Source organism: Monodon monoceros, unplaced genomic scaffold (genome assembly GCF_005190385.1).
Source record: "Monodon monoceros isolate NGI ecotype Baffin Bay Population unplaced genomic scaffold, NGI_Narwhal_1 Super_Scaffold_15, whole genome shotgun sequence".
In the NCBI taxonomy this organism is placed as follows: Eukaryota; Metazoa; Chordata; class Mammalia; order Artiodactyla; family Monodontidae; genus Monodon; species Monodon monoceros.
In genome coordinates, this window is record NW_021703771.1 from 63,389,272 (window position 1) to 63,405,437 (window position 16,166).

Here is a 16,166-nt window from a genome sequence, read left to right on the forward strand (position 1 = left end):
TCAAATGTAGAACAAGGGTTAGAATGCCTATTTTAAGGTTACAGTGACTGGTAGATTAAATAACAAGTAATTTTTATTCTCCTTTTCATCCCATGAATAAAATGAAAGCAAGTATCTGTTCTGTCTTGTTCCTTGTTGGGTCTTTGCAAGCATCCATGACGGTGCCTTGCACACAGCAGGCACTCAAGCGTTGGTTGGATGGATAGCTGGATGGCTGGAGTGCCTTGGTTTAGTACCCAGATGAAGTCTGTCAGTCGACGCTTCCTTGAAGCACTGATTTTCTAAGAGAAATCTGTCTTGCTAAGACCTTCCCAGGACATGTGCTCTATGTCCTTTGCAAAATCTTTCTGGATACTATGACAAGGTGAGATAGACCTTGTTATCCTGTGCTGAAAATCATGGTCTTTGCTGGGCCTTTGTCTATATCAGGGCTGGGCAACTAGCCTGTAGGCCAAATCTGGCATGTTGCCTGTTTTTGTAAATAAAGTTTTCTGGGTTTTTTAATGAATTTATTTATTCATTTATTTAGTTTTGGCTGTGTTGGGTCTTTGTTGCTGAGCGCGGGCTTCTCATTGCGGTGGCTTCTTTTGCTGTGGAGCACAGGCTCTGGGCAGTAGTTGTGGCACATGGGCTCAGTAGTTGTGGCTCATGGGCTCTAGAGCGCCAGCTCAGTAGTTGTGGCACATGGGCTTAGTTGCTCCACGGCATGTGGGATCTTCTTGGACCAGGGCTTGAACTTCTGTCCCTTGCTCTGGCAGGTGGATACTTAACCACTGTGCCACCAGGGAAGTCCTGTAAATAAAGTTTTATTGGAATGTAGCCAGGCTCATTGATTTACATGTTGTCTCTGACTGCTTTTGTGCTATAGCAGCGTTGAGCACAGAGACCGTATGGTCTTCAAAGCCTAAAATATTTTTTGTCTACCTCTTTATGGAAAAAGTTTTCCAACCCCTGATATATATTTTCTGTACTCTTTACTATAACCCTGCAGGATTGGTCTTAAGATGCCCTTGCTATGGATTGGGAAGCTAAGATTTTTTTTTTAATATTTATTTATTTATTTATTTGGCTGCGTTGGGTCTTTGTTGCTGCGCTTAGGCTTTCTCTAGCTGTGGAGAGCTGGGGCTACTCTTCGTTGCGGTGCAGTGGCTTCTCTTGTTGCGGAGCACGGGCTCTAGGCGCACGGGCTTCAGTAGTTGTGGCACACGGGCTCAGTAGTTGTGGCTTGCGGGCTCTAGAGTGCAGGCTCAGTAGTTGGGGCACATGGGCTTAGTTGCTCCGTGGCATGTGGGATCTTCCCAGCCCAGGGATCAAACCCATGTCCCCTGCATTGGCAGGCAGATTCTTAACCCCACTGCGCCTCCAGGGAAGTCCAGGAAGCTAAGATTCAACAGAGTTAAGTATATTAACTGAGACTGAACAATTTATAATTGTTAGGGTTTGAATCCAGGTCTGTGTGATTCCACAGCCCATAGTCCTTCCACTAAATGGTGATACCTTGCAATTAAACCCAAACCTAGCTGAACCAATTACATCTTCCAGTCCTTCCTGGTGACCACGACTGGCATGGGGAACAGTTCAATGATGTCCCCTGGAATCGTGGTGGGACCTGGTAGTCCTGGCATTTGTCAGCAATCTGTTTCCGGTCTGCAATAGAAATTGTGTGAATGTAGAAGTAGGTAAGAGAGTGGAATGAGGATTTCAAGGACCGGTACTGTCAATGGCAGAGCAATGTGAGCATGCTGTTGTTTATCTGCAAACATAATGCTGCTCCCTAAGGGTCGGGTGTTCAGCATTCTAGGAAGGTCCTTGTTGCTGCTGAATGTGGCATCCACTCTCGTTTGGTGCCTTGGATGAGAAATGTGTAATACGTGTGCATTTTCAGCATACAACGACTCAACAGAGACTTTCACTGGCCCAGGCTATGAGACTGTTAAGAGTTTGGGACATCGACACTTGCTCACTGCTATCATGCCCTCATTGGCAGATCTGACTCCAAAAACTGGAGATGAAAGTTCTTTCACAGTGAATTAAGCCTGGTGGAAATTTGATTGTTTCAAGGGTTTCCAGATGAAGTTCTATGGCTCTTCTGTTAATTCCTCCATCAGCCCATTATTGCTAATTCTCACTTGACTTTCACCCTTCCAATTAATTTTTCTAAGCTTGTAAACTGGTTGTGATTAAATAAAAGAAACAAAATTGGGAAAATTAGCTATTCCTGCTTTAACTGACTGCATAGCAGTGTTTGCCTTGAAACTGAGAGAAACTGACGATAACCGTAAGAGTGACAAAATTATAGCCACCCAACTGGAAGTAACACAGTTGGGTAATTTATCCACCTGTCAAAGGATGTACTAATGAAAAATGGCTGTAGTGTGAATCAATTTTCATATAAAAGTGGGATATTGTAACTTCGGGATAGAAGAATTAGGAGGGCTTAATGCTCTTTCCGATAGTCTGGTTTTGTTCTTTGTGGCCAGCGTTAGGGGGAGTGTCTGGTACTCTCTCAATCTGTCATGGAGCTGCTGATGGAGGATTCCATGGAAAAGCTGCAGGGTGCACAGGAAGGAATCAGAGCTATAATGAACTTTCTGTTTCACTGTGTTCTGCAACAGTGACCCTTATTCCTCCAACCACTACTGTAGTCTTACCCTGTGGCTTTCATACTCTCTAAAGTCAATGAATCTTTCAGTTTATGCTGAAAATATAAAACAGATAAAAATGGGGCTGCTCTGGTTTAAGTGAGGGTGGAGGAACCTGGTAAAACTAAGTAACATTTCATTTGTTGTGCCAGTGTAACTCTGTGGGGAAATAATGGGTTGATTAAAATTCTTGATCTATTGTTTAATTATTTAGAGTGAATGCTTCTTACTGAAAAATAGATTTCTCTTTGTAGCCTTTTTGGTTTATTCCTAACATATTTTAGGGCCCAGTTATTTTTTTCTTAAGCTTCAAAATATACAAATAGTTCTCAAGCCATTTTTTTTGTCTTTGACTTGACGCCAGGTACTTCTCATGGATCAAAGCTGTTGATGGTTTGTTTGTATTTCTGTCTTGGAAACATGTTTATATGGAATCTAAAAAATAAGAAATGGTTCTGAAGAACCTGGGGGCAGGACAGGAATAAAGCCGCAGACATAGAGAATGGACTAGAGGCACGGGGAGGGGGAAGGATAAGCTGGGACGAAGTGAGAGTGGCATGGACATATATACACTACCAAATGTAAAATAGATAGCTAGTGGGAAGCAGCTGCATAGCACAGGGAGATCAGCTCGGTGCTTTGTGACCACCTAGAGGGCTGGGATAGGGAGAGTGGGAGGGAGATGCAAGAGGGAGGAGATATGGGGATATGTGTATATGTATAGCTGGTTCACTTTGTTCTACAGCAGAAACTAACACACCATTGTAAAGCAATTTTACTCCAATAAAGATGTTAAAAAAAAAAAAAAGAATCCATCACAGGGACTTCCCTGGTGGCACAGTGGTTAAGAATCCGCCTGCCAATGCAGGGGAAATGGGTTCAATCCCTGGTCCAGGAAGATTCCACATGCTGTGGAGCAGCTAAGCCTGTGCTCCACAACTACTGAGCCTGCGCTTTAGAGTCCATGAGCCACAACTACAGAGCCCGTATGCCACAACTACTAAGCCCACGTGCCACAACTACTGAACCCCGCGTGCTCTAGGGCCTATGTGTGGAAACTACTCAGCCTGTGGGCTGCAACTACTGAAGCCCTCCCACCTAGGGCCTGTGCTCCGTGACAAGAGAAGCCACTTCAATGAGAATCCCCCTCTCGCCACAACTAGAGAAAGCCTGAGCAGCAACAAAGACCCAGCGCAGCCAAAAATAAAATAAATAAAAAAAATAAAAATAATCCATCACAAAATTTAGGTCTCCCTGATGGAGACTAAAGGGCAAATTCATAAATTATAAGTGATTATTGAACAATTTGAATTGGGGAAGAAATTGACAAGTGCATCAAATTTCAGTTTATATCCATGAGGCAGAGTAGTGGTGGTGATGCCCTCATTTGCCAGGTCGGGGAGAGGAATGAACAAGGCATAGAAATCTAAATAAACAGTGTTTTCTAGAGTTATACACCCCAGGTGTACTGAGTACAGGCAATTATATTACTTCTGGAAAGAGCAGGGCGTGTTCATGGACTGGTAAGGGACTTACCACGTCATGATTAGTTCACCAAAACGATTGTTTGAGAGTACTTGTGTATGTTTTCTCTGTAGCCATCCTAAGAAAGTGAGCTGCTGATATGCTGTTGTTTTTTTTTTTTTTTTGGTCGCACAGCGCGGCTTGAGGAACCTTAGTTCCCCGACCAGGGATCGAACCCTCTGCAGTGGAAGTGTGGAGTCCTAACCACTGGACCGCCAGGGAATTCCCATGATATGCTATGATTTCTGCACAGCTTTTTTTTTTTTTTTGGCTGTGTTTTTAAAAATCCATGTGCAGTTTCATTATTGGTCATAGTTTTGTGTACGTGTGTGGCGGTATTTGGGGGTGGGTGTACATAAGGCTTGGATCACTTGACTGCCAGCGTTGCTGAGCTCACATGTTGTCCTTATTTATGTGTTTGCCAGGGAGAAATGCCTGCTGCCTCTCCAGTTGGCTTTGGAATCCAAGAATGTGAAGCTGGCCCAACATGCCTTGGCAGGGATACAGGTATGGCTCTGAGTGCAACAGGATGACAGAAATTGACAGACCACTTTGGCATTGAAAGAGCAAATAGTTAACATTCTAAATACTAGCTGTTTAAAGACCCAGACAAAAATTTGATGGAACTGGGTAATAACCAGAGAAGATAACAGGATTTTCTTGTATTTACCAGCATTTCTCTGTGTACAGCATTATCTTGCTAAACATTTGTTGTTCAGACACTGACTCATGGAGACTCAGCTAAGCCCACACAGGAATGAAATGGTTTGTGTGACACCAAACTTTTAACATAGTAAGGGCTCCCAAGAGAGATGCTTCCAGTTCTATACCAACTCAAATCTTATATGCATTCAAGTTCTCTGGGTCGGTGTCATGAGCAATGATGGTAAGCTGGAAAGAGTTTGTTTTGTTTTCTGTTCTACAGTTAGGTTGGCGAATGGATTAATGTGTTTTGTTTCCAGAACAAGATTGGGAAGAAGAAAGAAATTTTGTGTAGTCAGAAAAGTCAGATTGCACAAATGCATTTCCTGCTGTGAGCATTTGTTCATTTTGTTTTACACCGTACATAATAGGTCTAATTCCAAAGGTTTAAAGTTGTTGGCTGTATAGATACATTGACTTCTTAAGTGGTTTGGTATGTGAATGACAAGTACTGTGGAGTTCAAGCCTACGGGGTATTCTTTCAGCATGACCAGGGATTGGTGGCATTTGTTGGATGTCTTCTCACATTACTGTTTCATCGTTAGCTCTTTAAGTTCCGAGAGGTCCCTAATACCTTTAGAGAAATAAATATGAAAGAGTAAGAAAATTACAACTCTTTTTTTCCCTAGAAGATTGGAATTAGAGGATGTTTATCTCAATATGCAATAGCATTAGAAATTCTTAAACATTTAAAAAAATTTTAAACGAACAATGAAAACTTTTATCCAAAGTAATTGGGCCAACTTTAAAAATGAATGGGGGACTTCCCTGGTGGCGCAGTGGTTAAGAATCCACCTGCCAATAGGGAACACGAGTTTGAGCCCTGGTCCGGGAAGATCCCACATGCCACGGAGCAACTAAGCCTGTGCGCCACAACTACTGAGTTTAGAGCCCGCAAGGCACAACTACTGAGCCCATGTGCCACAACTACTGAAGGCCACACGCCTAGAGCTCGTGCTGCGCAACAAGAGAAGCCACCGCAGTGAGAAGCCCACGCACGGCAATGAAGAGTAGCCCCTGCTCGCTGCAACTAGAGAATGCCCTTGCACAGCGACAAAGACCCAACGCAGCCAAAACTAAATTAATTAATTAAAAAAAAAAAAAAAAAAGAATGGGAGCTTGTTTTGACCTGCCACTATGTTCCCTTTTCTTTAGTAGTATATAGATTTTCCATTTAGTTAATTTTTTTTTTAACCCTCAAACACTCTAAGTTACAGTATCATGTTTTCAATAATCGTGGGAACTTCACTGATCTGGGGGGCAGGGAGTCTTCCTCTCAGCATCCCTTGTGACCTCCCATTAACTTAAGGCATTTTTTAAGAGCTTTCTAGTCTTTATCACTTTAAGTAAAAACAGGTTTGTATATAAACTAACTCTGGGCTGCCCTACATATATTACAGGAGAGTCAAAAATCTCTTTTGAGAGAATACCTCAGAGATATTGTGGGTTCAGTTCCAGACCACCATAATAAAGCAAATATTAGAGTGAGCCACATGAAGTTTTTGATTTTCCAGTGCATATAGAAATTATGTTTACACTATACTGTAGTCTCTTAAGTGTGCAATAGCATTATGTCTAAAAAAATGTACATACCTTAATTAAAAAATACCTTATGGGTAAAAAGTGCCAACATCATTTGATCCTTCAGTCAGCTGTAGCAGTAACATCAAAGATCACTGATCACAGATCATCGTAACAAATACAGTAATAATGGAAAGGTTTAAAATATTACCAGAATTACCAAAATGTGACAGAGACACGATGTGGGCAAATGCTATTGAAAAAATGGGGCCAATAGACTCGATTGACGCACGGTTGCCACAAACCTTCAATTTATAAAAAAACACAGTACCTGTGAAGTGGAGTAAAGCTAAGTGCAATAAAATGAGGTATAGCTGTATAGACAAATTCAGGGAGTCCTAAGAAGAAGGTTTAAAATACTTGTTTTCCGGATCTGCAGTGACATTCAGCTAGAAGAGGGAGTCATTACCCTGGATGAATCAGAATTCCAGAAATTCTTCATGGCTGCAACCCTATGCTGCATCAGACAAGGACATATTTAATAGGGATAAATATAAAATCCGTCCTACACTGGGGTCTCAAAAACCAATTGCCCCAGGACAGAATAGGGAAGAACAGCTTAACTGCAGCCCTTGTGAATGAGAAGTTTCTGGGTGAGTCAGCACAGAATGTGCTGTGACTTAGAACTAAGCTAATTTGATCTGAGAATGTGATTAAACTTCCGCATTACTGTTTTTTGTTTGGTTTTAGGCAATAAACAGATTTAATTATCTTACACAACTGGAATTATAGAGGTAAGCAATTCCAGGTTTGGAATAGGAAAGCAATGGTGCCACCAAAGACCACATTTCTTTCTTTCCCCTCTGCCATCTTTTTATTCTTCTTCTTCTTAAAAGACTTATTTTAGAGCAGTTTTAGGTTTAGAGTAAAATTGAGAGGAAGATGCAGAAATTTCCCATAAACTCCCTCCCCCCACACATGCATAGCCTCCCACAGCATCAACATCACTCCCAGAATGGTACTTTTTTTTTTAACCAAGGATGAACCTACGTTGACACATCATAATCACCCAAAGTCCATACATTTACCGTCATATGCACTGTCGGGTGCCCCCGCTCTGTACCAGAAGACCACCCTTGAAGTGTTACATGCGCACTGGAGGCCACATGTTAAGGAGGAGAGAACATCCGATGGCTCCCGAGGAGGTTTAGTGTGGAGAAGAAGAGATTTAGGTGGACTTCATAGCTGACTTGAGATATTTCAGAAGCTTAATCTGCGTGACTCCAGGGACAGATGAGGGCATAGAGGTGGCAGGCGGTGGGGTTTTGGTACAATCTCAGAAAGAATTTTATGAAAAGTAAGAATTGTTCTCACATAGAGGAGAGCTATCCTGCAAGATGTAATGACTTCTGGGAAACCTCATGAAAGTGACTGTCGTCTTGTGTAGGTTTTTGTGGGATTGATTTTCTGATGGAATGGTATTAAGATTTGTAGATTCATGAATAATTCCTGGGTAAATGACAGCTCACATTAGGAAGTACAAAGGTAAATATCTGAAAAATTAACTCGTCTCCAGGACCTTCTCTTTTCCTGTGGCAAAGCTACATTCAGAACGGGCAAGTGTAGGGCTTCCCTGGTGGCGCAGTGGTTAAGAATTCGCCTGCCATTGAAGGGGACACGGGTTCAAGCCCTGGTCTGGAAAGATCCCACATGCCGTGGAGCAACTAAGCCCGTGTGCCACAACTACTGAGCCTGCACTCTAGAGCCTGCGCGCCTAGAGCCCGTGCTCCGCAACAAGAGAAGCCACCGCAATGAGAAGCCCAAGCACTGCAATGAAGAGTAGCTCCCGCTCACTGCAACTAGACAAAGCCCGCGCGCAGCAACGAAGACCCAACGCAGCCAAAAATAAAACAGATTAAAAACTTAAAAAAAAAAAAAAAAAAAAAAAAGAAAAGGCAAGTGTGAATGTTGTGAGGGGCTACATTCCCCTTGGCACATTTGTCCTCCGTCCCCACCAACCAAATGACCTGCAGTTAGAACTGCACTTCATAAAATTTAGAGTGAATTATCTAATAGCAAGAAAAAGCCTCTGCCAAAAACCGTTTACCAAAGGCTTGGTGCATTTTTCTTTTTAATGGCACACAGCAGCAGCTCCTCCTAATGGCCTCCAGCTATATGCCTCCACAGTAAGAAACATTATCCTCAGTACATGCTAAGCTACAACAGAATGAGGCAGCAGGGGAAAGCCTATCTGATCACTGCCTTGTGCCTCTTTACAGAAGCTTCTGGCGGAAGAGAGGTTTGTATCCATGGAAACGGACTCTGATGAGAAGCAGCTGCTCAATCAGATCCTGAACACCGTGAAAGTGACTCCTTCCCTCCACGAAGACCTGCAGGTGGAAGTGATGAAGGTGGGTTGGACGCGGCTCCCGGTTTGCGTCACTGGGATGGGAACAAACGCTGATGCTCCCGCCCTCATTGTTATCCTGAAAACGCCTCCGCGTGGTGGTTTGGAATACATGGTTATTATCCTCGCTTAGGATGCCCTAGAATAACCTTGATCGTTGAACGGAAATGACAACGATCATTTCCGTTCAACGTAAGTAAAAAGGTAAGATTTCAATAAATCCGTAAGATTTTTGGCCTCATCTTGCGTATCAAATGTTTTTGTGACCGTTTGAGAGAATGTATGTGAGTAGTTGCAGCTTGGGGTAGATCTGATCATTCTAGGCATTCTGCCTGCCTGTATATGGTAAAACAAAGACCTAATGATGTTTTGACATATACTAAGGTCATAGAATAGTCAGTTTAAGGGAAGGGAGACCATCCTTGGGAGCCATATCAGAATCACAGCTTTATTTCCGTCCTCAAATTATGTGAACCTTATCTCCCACATGGGATAGCGTCTCTGCCATCCCTTTCCCCCCTTTTTTCCCTCCTGTGAGTGAACAGTGAGTTGGGCAGAAAAGGATGGAAATCTCTGTCCCAGAACAGCAGCCTGGTCAGAGTAACACAGCTGGAACCCATGAGGTGGCTTTTGATCACGTCATCTGTCCATTTCCTCCCTAGAGGAGTGTGTGTAGAGAAATGTGTAAGAGTAGTTGCTGTCATATAATGGTTGATTTCTTCCTGGAAATGCACTGAAGGATTTTTATCTTTGATAAGAGATGTCACTTTTCCAGCTTTCAGTTTCTCCATTGAGAAGAGAAAAGATCAACTTCAATCATGACATTGTCTTAATGCCCTGCGTCTCCCCCTAGCCCTGTTGGTAGGTAATTTAGTGTAGTGATTAAGAGCTCAGACTTGGAAGCCAGCCTGTCTGGCTTTGAATACTTATTCACTTCCTAGTTGGATTTCCTTGGACAGATTCCTGAACCACTCTGTGCTTTGGTCTCCTCATCTGGAGAAAGGGGGAATAGAAGCACCTACCCAACAGGACTATTGTGAGGATTAAGTAAGGTGCTAGTTGTATCTGGCCCAAAGCAAGTGCTTTAGAAGTGTTGTACATGACTATTTCTATTCCTACTACTTCTGCTACCACTGTGTACTGCTGCGGAGTCATAATCTCAGTGGGTGGGTCTAGGAATATTGTTATACACGGTAAACACTGAGAATCTCTGAGCTAACTGATCTTTAAGCTCTCATTGACTTTAACTGTCTTTGATTCTGGAATATCCAGTTTTGCCTTATCCTTTGACATACATTGGGCAGCTGTGCATTCCTAGGAACCGAAGAGTAACTGCCTCTTAGATTTGTTTTACTTTTCTGCTACCTCTGTGCCACCATTGAGAGAGGCAAGGCCCACTGCCATATTCATTGCTTTTATGACTTTCAAGTCTAGCCTGTTGATCCTTCTTCCACTAATAGGTCTCCAAATACTGGAGGTTGAGTGTTGATGTCATACTAAGAGACACACCTTACAGATTTCATATTATTCTGGAAATTCTCCCAGGAATACAGCTTTTCATGGAAAATAGGAATTTGTATTAAAAATTAAAATGAGAAAGTACCTATTCTTCTAGGAGCTATGGCAGGATGTTTAATGGTTATGTCAACAGAAACACCTGTTTTAAAAACTTACACTTGCTTTCTAATTCCAGCCCAGTGATGCCTTCTGCTAGCCTTGCTGAGGACAGGAGTTGACACATGTTAGCTCTGCTGGAAATCCTGGAAAGCCTGTCTTAATGGACTTTCTAATGATACTATACTAGACTGTGGTACTTGTAGTTAATGTCTGGGAATAGATCAGACATTGTCAGAAGAAAAGAAAAACAATAATCTGGGCTGCCATTCTTCATAATTAGATATCCAAAAGATTTTTGAAACATAAGGGCCTTTGGTACATGCTGCTGTTTTTAAACATTGTTGGTATTGGGGAAAAAATATTTCAATTCACGATAAACCTAGCCTTAACGTAGTTTTTTTGTAGTATACGTTTATTTTAGACAAACATTTTTGGCCACGCAGCTAGGAAATTAATGATGAGAAAACTGTACTTTACAGTAATACTATTATTATTATTTTTAACATCTTTATTGGAGTATAATTGCTTTACAATGGGGTGTTTGTTTCTGCTTTATAACAAAGTGAATCAGTTATACATATGTCCCCATATCTCTTCCCTCTTGCATCTCCCTCGCTCCCACCCTCCCTATCCCACCCTTCTAGGTGGTCACAAAGCACCGAGCTGATCTCCCTGTGCTATGCGGCTGCTTCCCACTAGCCATCTATTTTATGTTTGGTGTGTATGTATGTCCGTGCCACTCTCTCACTTTGTCTTAGCTTACCCTTCCCCCCCATCCTCAAGTCCATTCTCTAGTAGGTCTGCATTTTTATTCCCGTCTTGCCCCTAGGTTCTTCATGACCATTTTCTTTTCTTAGATTCCATCTATATGTGTTAGCATACGGTGTTTGTTTTTCTCTTTCTGACTTGTTTCACTCTGTATGACAGTATCTAGGTCCATCCACTTCACTACAAATAACTCAGTTTCATTCCTTTTTATGGCTGAGTAATATTCCGTTGTATATATGTGCCACATCTTCTTTATCCATTCATCTGTTGATGGATACTTCGGTTGCTTCCATGTCCTGGCTATTGTAAATAGAGCTGCATTGAACATTTTGGTACATGGCTCATTTTGAATTATGGTTTTCTCAGGGTATATGCCCAGTAGTGGGATTGCTGGGTGATATGGTAGTTCTATTTTTAGTTTTTTAAGGAACGTCCATACCGTTCTCCATAGTGGCTGTATCACTTTACATTCCCACCAACAGTGCAAGAGGGTTCCCTTTTCTTCACATCCTCTCCAGCATTTACTGTTTGTAGATTTTTTGATGATAGCCACTCTGACCTCTGTGAGGTGATATCTCATTGTAGTTTTGATTTGCATTTCTCTAATGATTAATGATGTTGAGCATTCTTTCATATGTCTGTTGGCAATCTGTATATCTTTGGAGAAATGTCTATTTAGGTCTTCTGCCCATTTTTGCATTTGGTTGTATATTTTCTTGATATTGAGCTGCTTGTAAATTTTGGAGATTAATCCTTTGTCAGTTGCTTCATTTGCAAATATTTTCTCCCATTCTGACGGTTGTCAATTCATCTTTTTTATGGTTTCCTTTGCTGTGCAAAAGCTTTTAAGTTTCATTTGGTCCCATTTGTTTATTTTTGTTTTTATTTCCCTTTCTCTAGGAGGTGGGTCAAAAAGGATCTTGCTGTGATTTTTGTCATAGAGTGTTCTGCTTATGTTTTCCTCTAAGAGTTTCATGGTGTCTGGCCTTAAATATAGGTCTTTAATCCATTTTGAGTTTATTTTTGTGTATGGTGTTAGGGAGTGTTCTAATTTCATTCTTTTACATGTAGCTGTCCAGTTTTCCCAGCACCACTTATTGAAGAGGCTGTCTTTTCTCCACTGTATGTTCTTGCCTCCTTTATCAAAGATAAGGTGACCGTATGTGTGTGGGTTTATCTCTGGGCTTTCTATACTGTTCCATTGATCTATATTTCTGTTTTTGTGCCAGTACCATACTGTCTTGATTACTGTAGCTTTGTAGTATAGTCTGAAGTCAGGGAGTCTGATTCCTCCAGCTCCATTTTTCGTTCTCAAGGTTGCTTTGGCTATTCGGGGTCTTTTGTGTTTCCATACAAATTGTGAAATTTTTTGTTCTAGTTCTGTGAAAAATGCCAGTGGTAGTTTGATAGGGATTGCATTGAATCTGTAGATTGCTTTCGGTAGTACAGTCATTTTCACAATGTTGATTCTTCCAATCCAAGTACATGGTATATCTCTCCATCTATTTGTATCATCTTTAATTTCTTTCATCAGTGTCTTATAATTTTCTGCATACAGGTCCTTTGTCTCCTTAGGTAAGTTTATTCCTAGATATTTTATCCTTTGTGTTGCAGTGGTAAATGGGAGTGTTTTCTTGATTTCACTTTCAGATTTTTCATCATTAGTGTATAGGAATGCAAGAGATTTCTGTGCATTAATTTTGTATCCTGCAACTTTCCCAAAATCATTGTTTAGCTCTAGTAGTTTTCTGGTAGCATCTTTAGGTTTCTCTATGTGTAGTATCATGTCATCTGCAAACAGTGACAGCTTTATTTCTTCTTTCCCAATTTGGATTCCTTTTATTTCTTTTTCTTCTCTGATTGCTGTGGCTAAAACTTCCAAAACTATGTTGAATAAGAGTGGTGAGGTGGGCAACCTTGTCTTGCTCCTGATCTTAGTGGAAATGGTTTCGGTTTTTCACCACTGAGGATGATGTTGGCTGTGGGTTTGTCATATATGGCCTTTAGTATTTTGAGGAAAGTTCCCTCTATGCCTACTTTCCGGAGGGTTTTCATCATAAATGGGTGTTGAATTTTGTTGAAAGCTTTCTCTGCATCTATTGAGATGATCATATGGTTTTTCTCCTTCAATTTGTTAATATGTGTAGCATGTTGATTGATTTGCATACATTGAAGAATCCTTGCGTTCCTGGGATAAACCCCACTTGATCATAGTGTATGATCCTTTTAACGTGCTGTTGGATTCTGTTTCCTAGTATTTTGTTGAGGATTTTTGCGTCTATGTTCATCAGTGATATTGGCCTGTAGTTTTCTTTCTTTGTGACATCTTTGTGTGGTTTTGGTATCAGAGTCATGGTGGCCTTGTAGAATGAGTTTGGGAGTGATCTGCCCTCTGCCATATTTTTAAGAGTTTGAGAAGGATAGGTGTTAGCTCTTCTCTAAATGTTTGATAGAATTCGCCTGTGAAGCCATCTGGTCCTGGGCTTTTGTTTTTTGGAAGATTTTAAATCACAGTTTCAATTTCAGTGCTTGTGATTGGTCTGTTCATATTTTCTATTTCTTCCTGGTTCAGTCTTGGAGGGTTGTGCATTTCTAAGAATTTGTCCATTTCTTCCAGGTTGTCCATTTTACTGGCATATAGTTGCTTGTAGTAATCTCTCCTGATCCTTTGTATTTCTGCAGTGTCAGATGTTAACTTCTCCTTTTTCATTTCTAATTCTATTGATTTGAATCTTCTCACTTTTTTTCTTGATAAGTCTGGCTAATGGTATATCAATTTTGTTTATCTTCTCAAAGAACCAGCTTTTAGTTTTATTGATCTTTGCTATCATTTCCTTCTTTTTCATTTATTTCTGATCTTTATGATTTCTTCTGTTAACTTGGGGGTTTTTTTGCTCTTCTTTCTCTAATTGCTTTAGGTGTAAGGTTAGGTTGTTTATTTGAGATGTTTCTTCTTTCTTAAGGTAGGATTGTATTGCTGTAAACTTCCTTCTTAGACTGCTTTTGCTGCATCCCATACTTTTTGGATTGTTGTGTCTTCATTGTCATTTGTCTCTAGGTATTTTTTGATTTCCTCTTTGATTCCTTCAGTGATTTCTTGGTTATTTAGTAATGTGTTGTTTAGCCTCCATATGTTTGTTTTTTACGTTTTTTTCCCTGTAATTCATTTCTAATCTCATAGCGTTGTGGTCAGAAGAGATGCTTGATATGATTTCGATTTTCTTAAATTTAGTGAGGCTTGATTTGTGACCCAAGATGTGATCTATCCTGGAGAATGTTCCATGCACACTTGAGAAGAAAGTGTAATCTGCTGTTTTTGGATGGAATGTCCTATAAATATCAATTAAATCTATCTGGTCTATTGCGTCATTTAAAGCTTCTGTTTTCTTATTTATTTTCATTTTGGATAATCTGTCCATTGGTGACAGTGGGGTGTTAAAGTCCCCTCCTATGATTGTATTACTGTCGCTTTCCCCTTTTATGGCTATTAGTATTTGCCTTATGTATTGAGGTGCTCCTATGTTGGGTGCATAAATATTTACAATTGTTTTATCTTCTTCTTGGATTGATCCCTTGATCATTATGTAGTGTCCTTCTTTGTCTCTTGTAATAGTCTTTGTTTTAAAGTCTATTTTGTCTGATATGAGAATTGCTACTCCAGCTTTCTTTTGATTTCCATTTGCATGGACTATCTTTTTCCATCCCCTCACTTTCAGTCTGTATGTATCCCTAGGTCTGAAGTGGGTCTCTTGTAAACAGCATGTATACGGGTCTTGATTTTGTATCCATTCATCCAATCTGTGTCTTTTGGTTGCAGCATTTAATCCATTTACATTTAAGGTAATTATTGATATGTATGTTCCTATTACCATTTTCTTAATTGTTTTGGGTTTATTACTGTAGGTCTTTTCCTTCTCTTGTGTTCCTGCCTAGAGAAGTTCCTTTAGCATTTGTTGTAAAGCTGGTTTGGCAGTGCTGAATTGTTAGCTTTTGCTTGTCTGGAAAGGTTTTAATTTCTCCATCAAATCTGAATGAGATCCTTGCTGGGTAGAGTACTCTTGGCTGTAGGTTTTTCTCCTTCATCACTTTAAATATGTCCTGCCACTCCCTTCTGGCTTGCAGAGTTTCTGCTGAAAGATCAGCTGTTAACCTTATGAGGATTTCCTTTTGTGTTATTTTTCCCTTGCTGCTTTTAATATTCTTTGTATTTAATTTTTGATAGTTTGATGATATGTGTGTTGGCATGTTTCTCCTTGGATTTATCCTGTATGGGACTCTCTGTGCTTCCTGGACTTGATTAACTATTTCCTTTCCCATATTAGGGAAGTTTTCAACTATAATCTCTTCAAATATTTTCTCAGTCCCTTTTTCTCTTCTTCTTTTGGGACCCCTATAATTCGAATGTTGGTGCGTTTATGTTGTCCCAGAGGTCTCTGAGACTGTCCTCAATACTTTTCATTCTTTTTTCTTTATTCTGCTCTGCAGTAGTTATTTCCACTATTTTATCTTCCAGATCACTTATCCATTCTTCTGCCTCAGTTATTCTGCTATTGATCCCTTCTAGAGAATTTTTAATTTCATTTGTTGTGTTGTTCATCACTGTTTGTTTGCCCTTTAGTTCTTCTAGGTCCTTGTTAAACGTTTCTTATATTTTCTCCATTCTATTTCCAAGATTTTGGATCATCTTTACTATAATTATTCTGAATTCTTTCTCAGGTAGACTGCCTATTTTCTCTTCATTTGTTAGGTCTGGTAGGTTTTTGCCTTGCTCCTTCATCTGCTGTGTGTTTTCCTGTCTTCTCATTTTGCTTAACTCACTGTGTTTGGGGTCTCCTTTTCACAGGCTGCAGGTTCGTAGTTCCTGTTGCTTTTGGTGTCTGTCCCCAGTGGCTAAGGTTGGTTCAGTGGTTTGTGTGGGCTTCCTGGTGGAGCAGATTAGTGCCTGTGTTCTGGTGGATGAGGCTGGATCTTGTCTTTCTGGTGGG

At 40.6% G+C, this 16,166-nt stretch overlaps 1 protein-coding gene across 1 annotated transcript in view; it reads left to right on the forward strand.

Moving 5' to 3' along the window:
- Positions 1 to 16,166, forward strand: part of ARFGEF3 (ARFGEF family member 3) — a 186,102-nt gene that overhangs the window by 39,078 nt on the left and 130,858 nt on the right. Inside the window, exons 3-4 of the mRNA XM_029224180.1 lie at positions 4,592 to 4,673; positions 8,669 to 8,800. Coding sequence (XP_029080013.1) covers positions 4,592 to 4,673; positions 8,669 to 8,800 — 214 coding nt within the window. The remainder of the gene's footprint in view (positions 1 to 4,591; positions 4,674 to 8,668; positions 8,801 to 16,166) is intronic.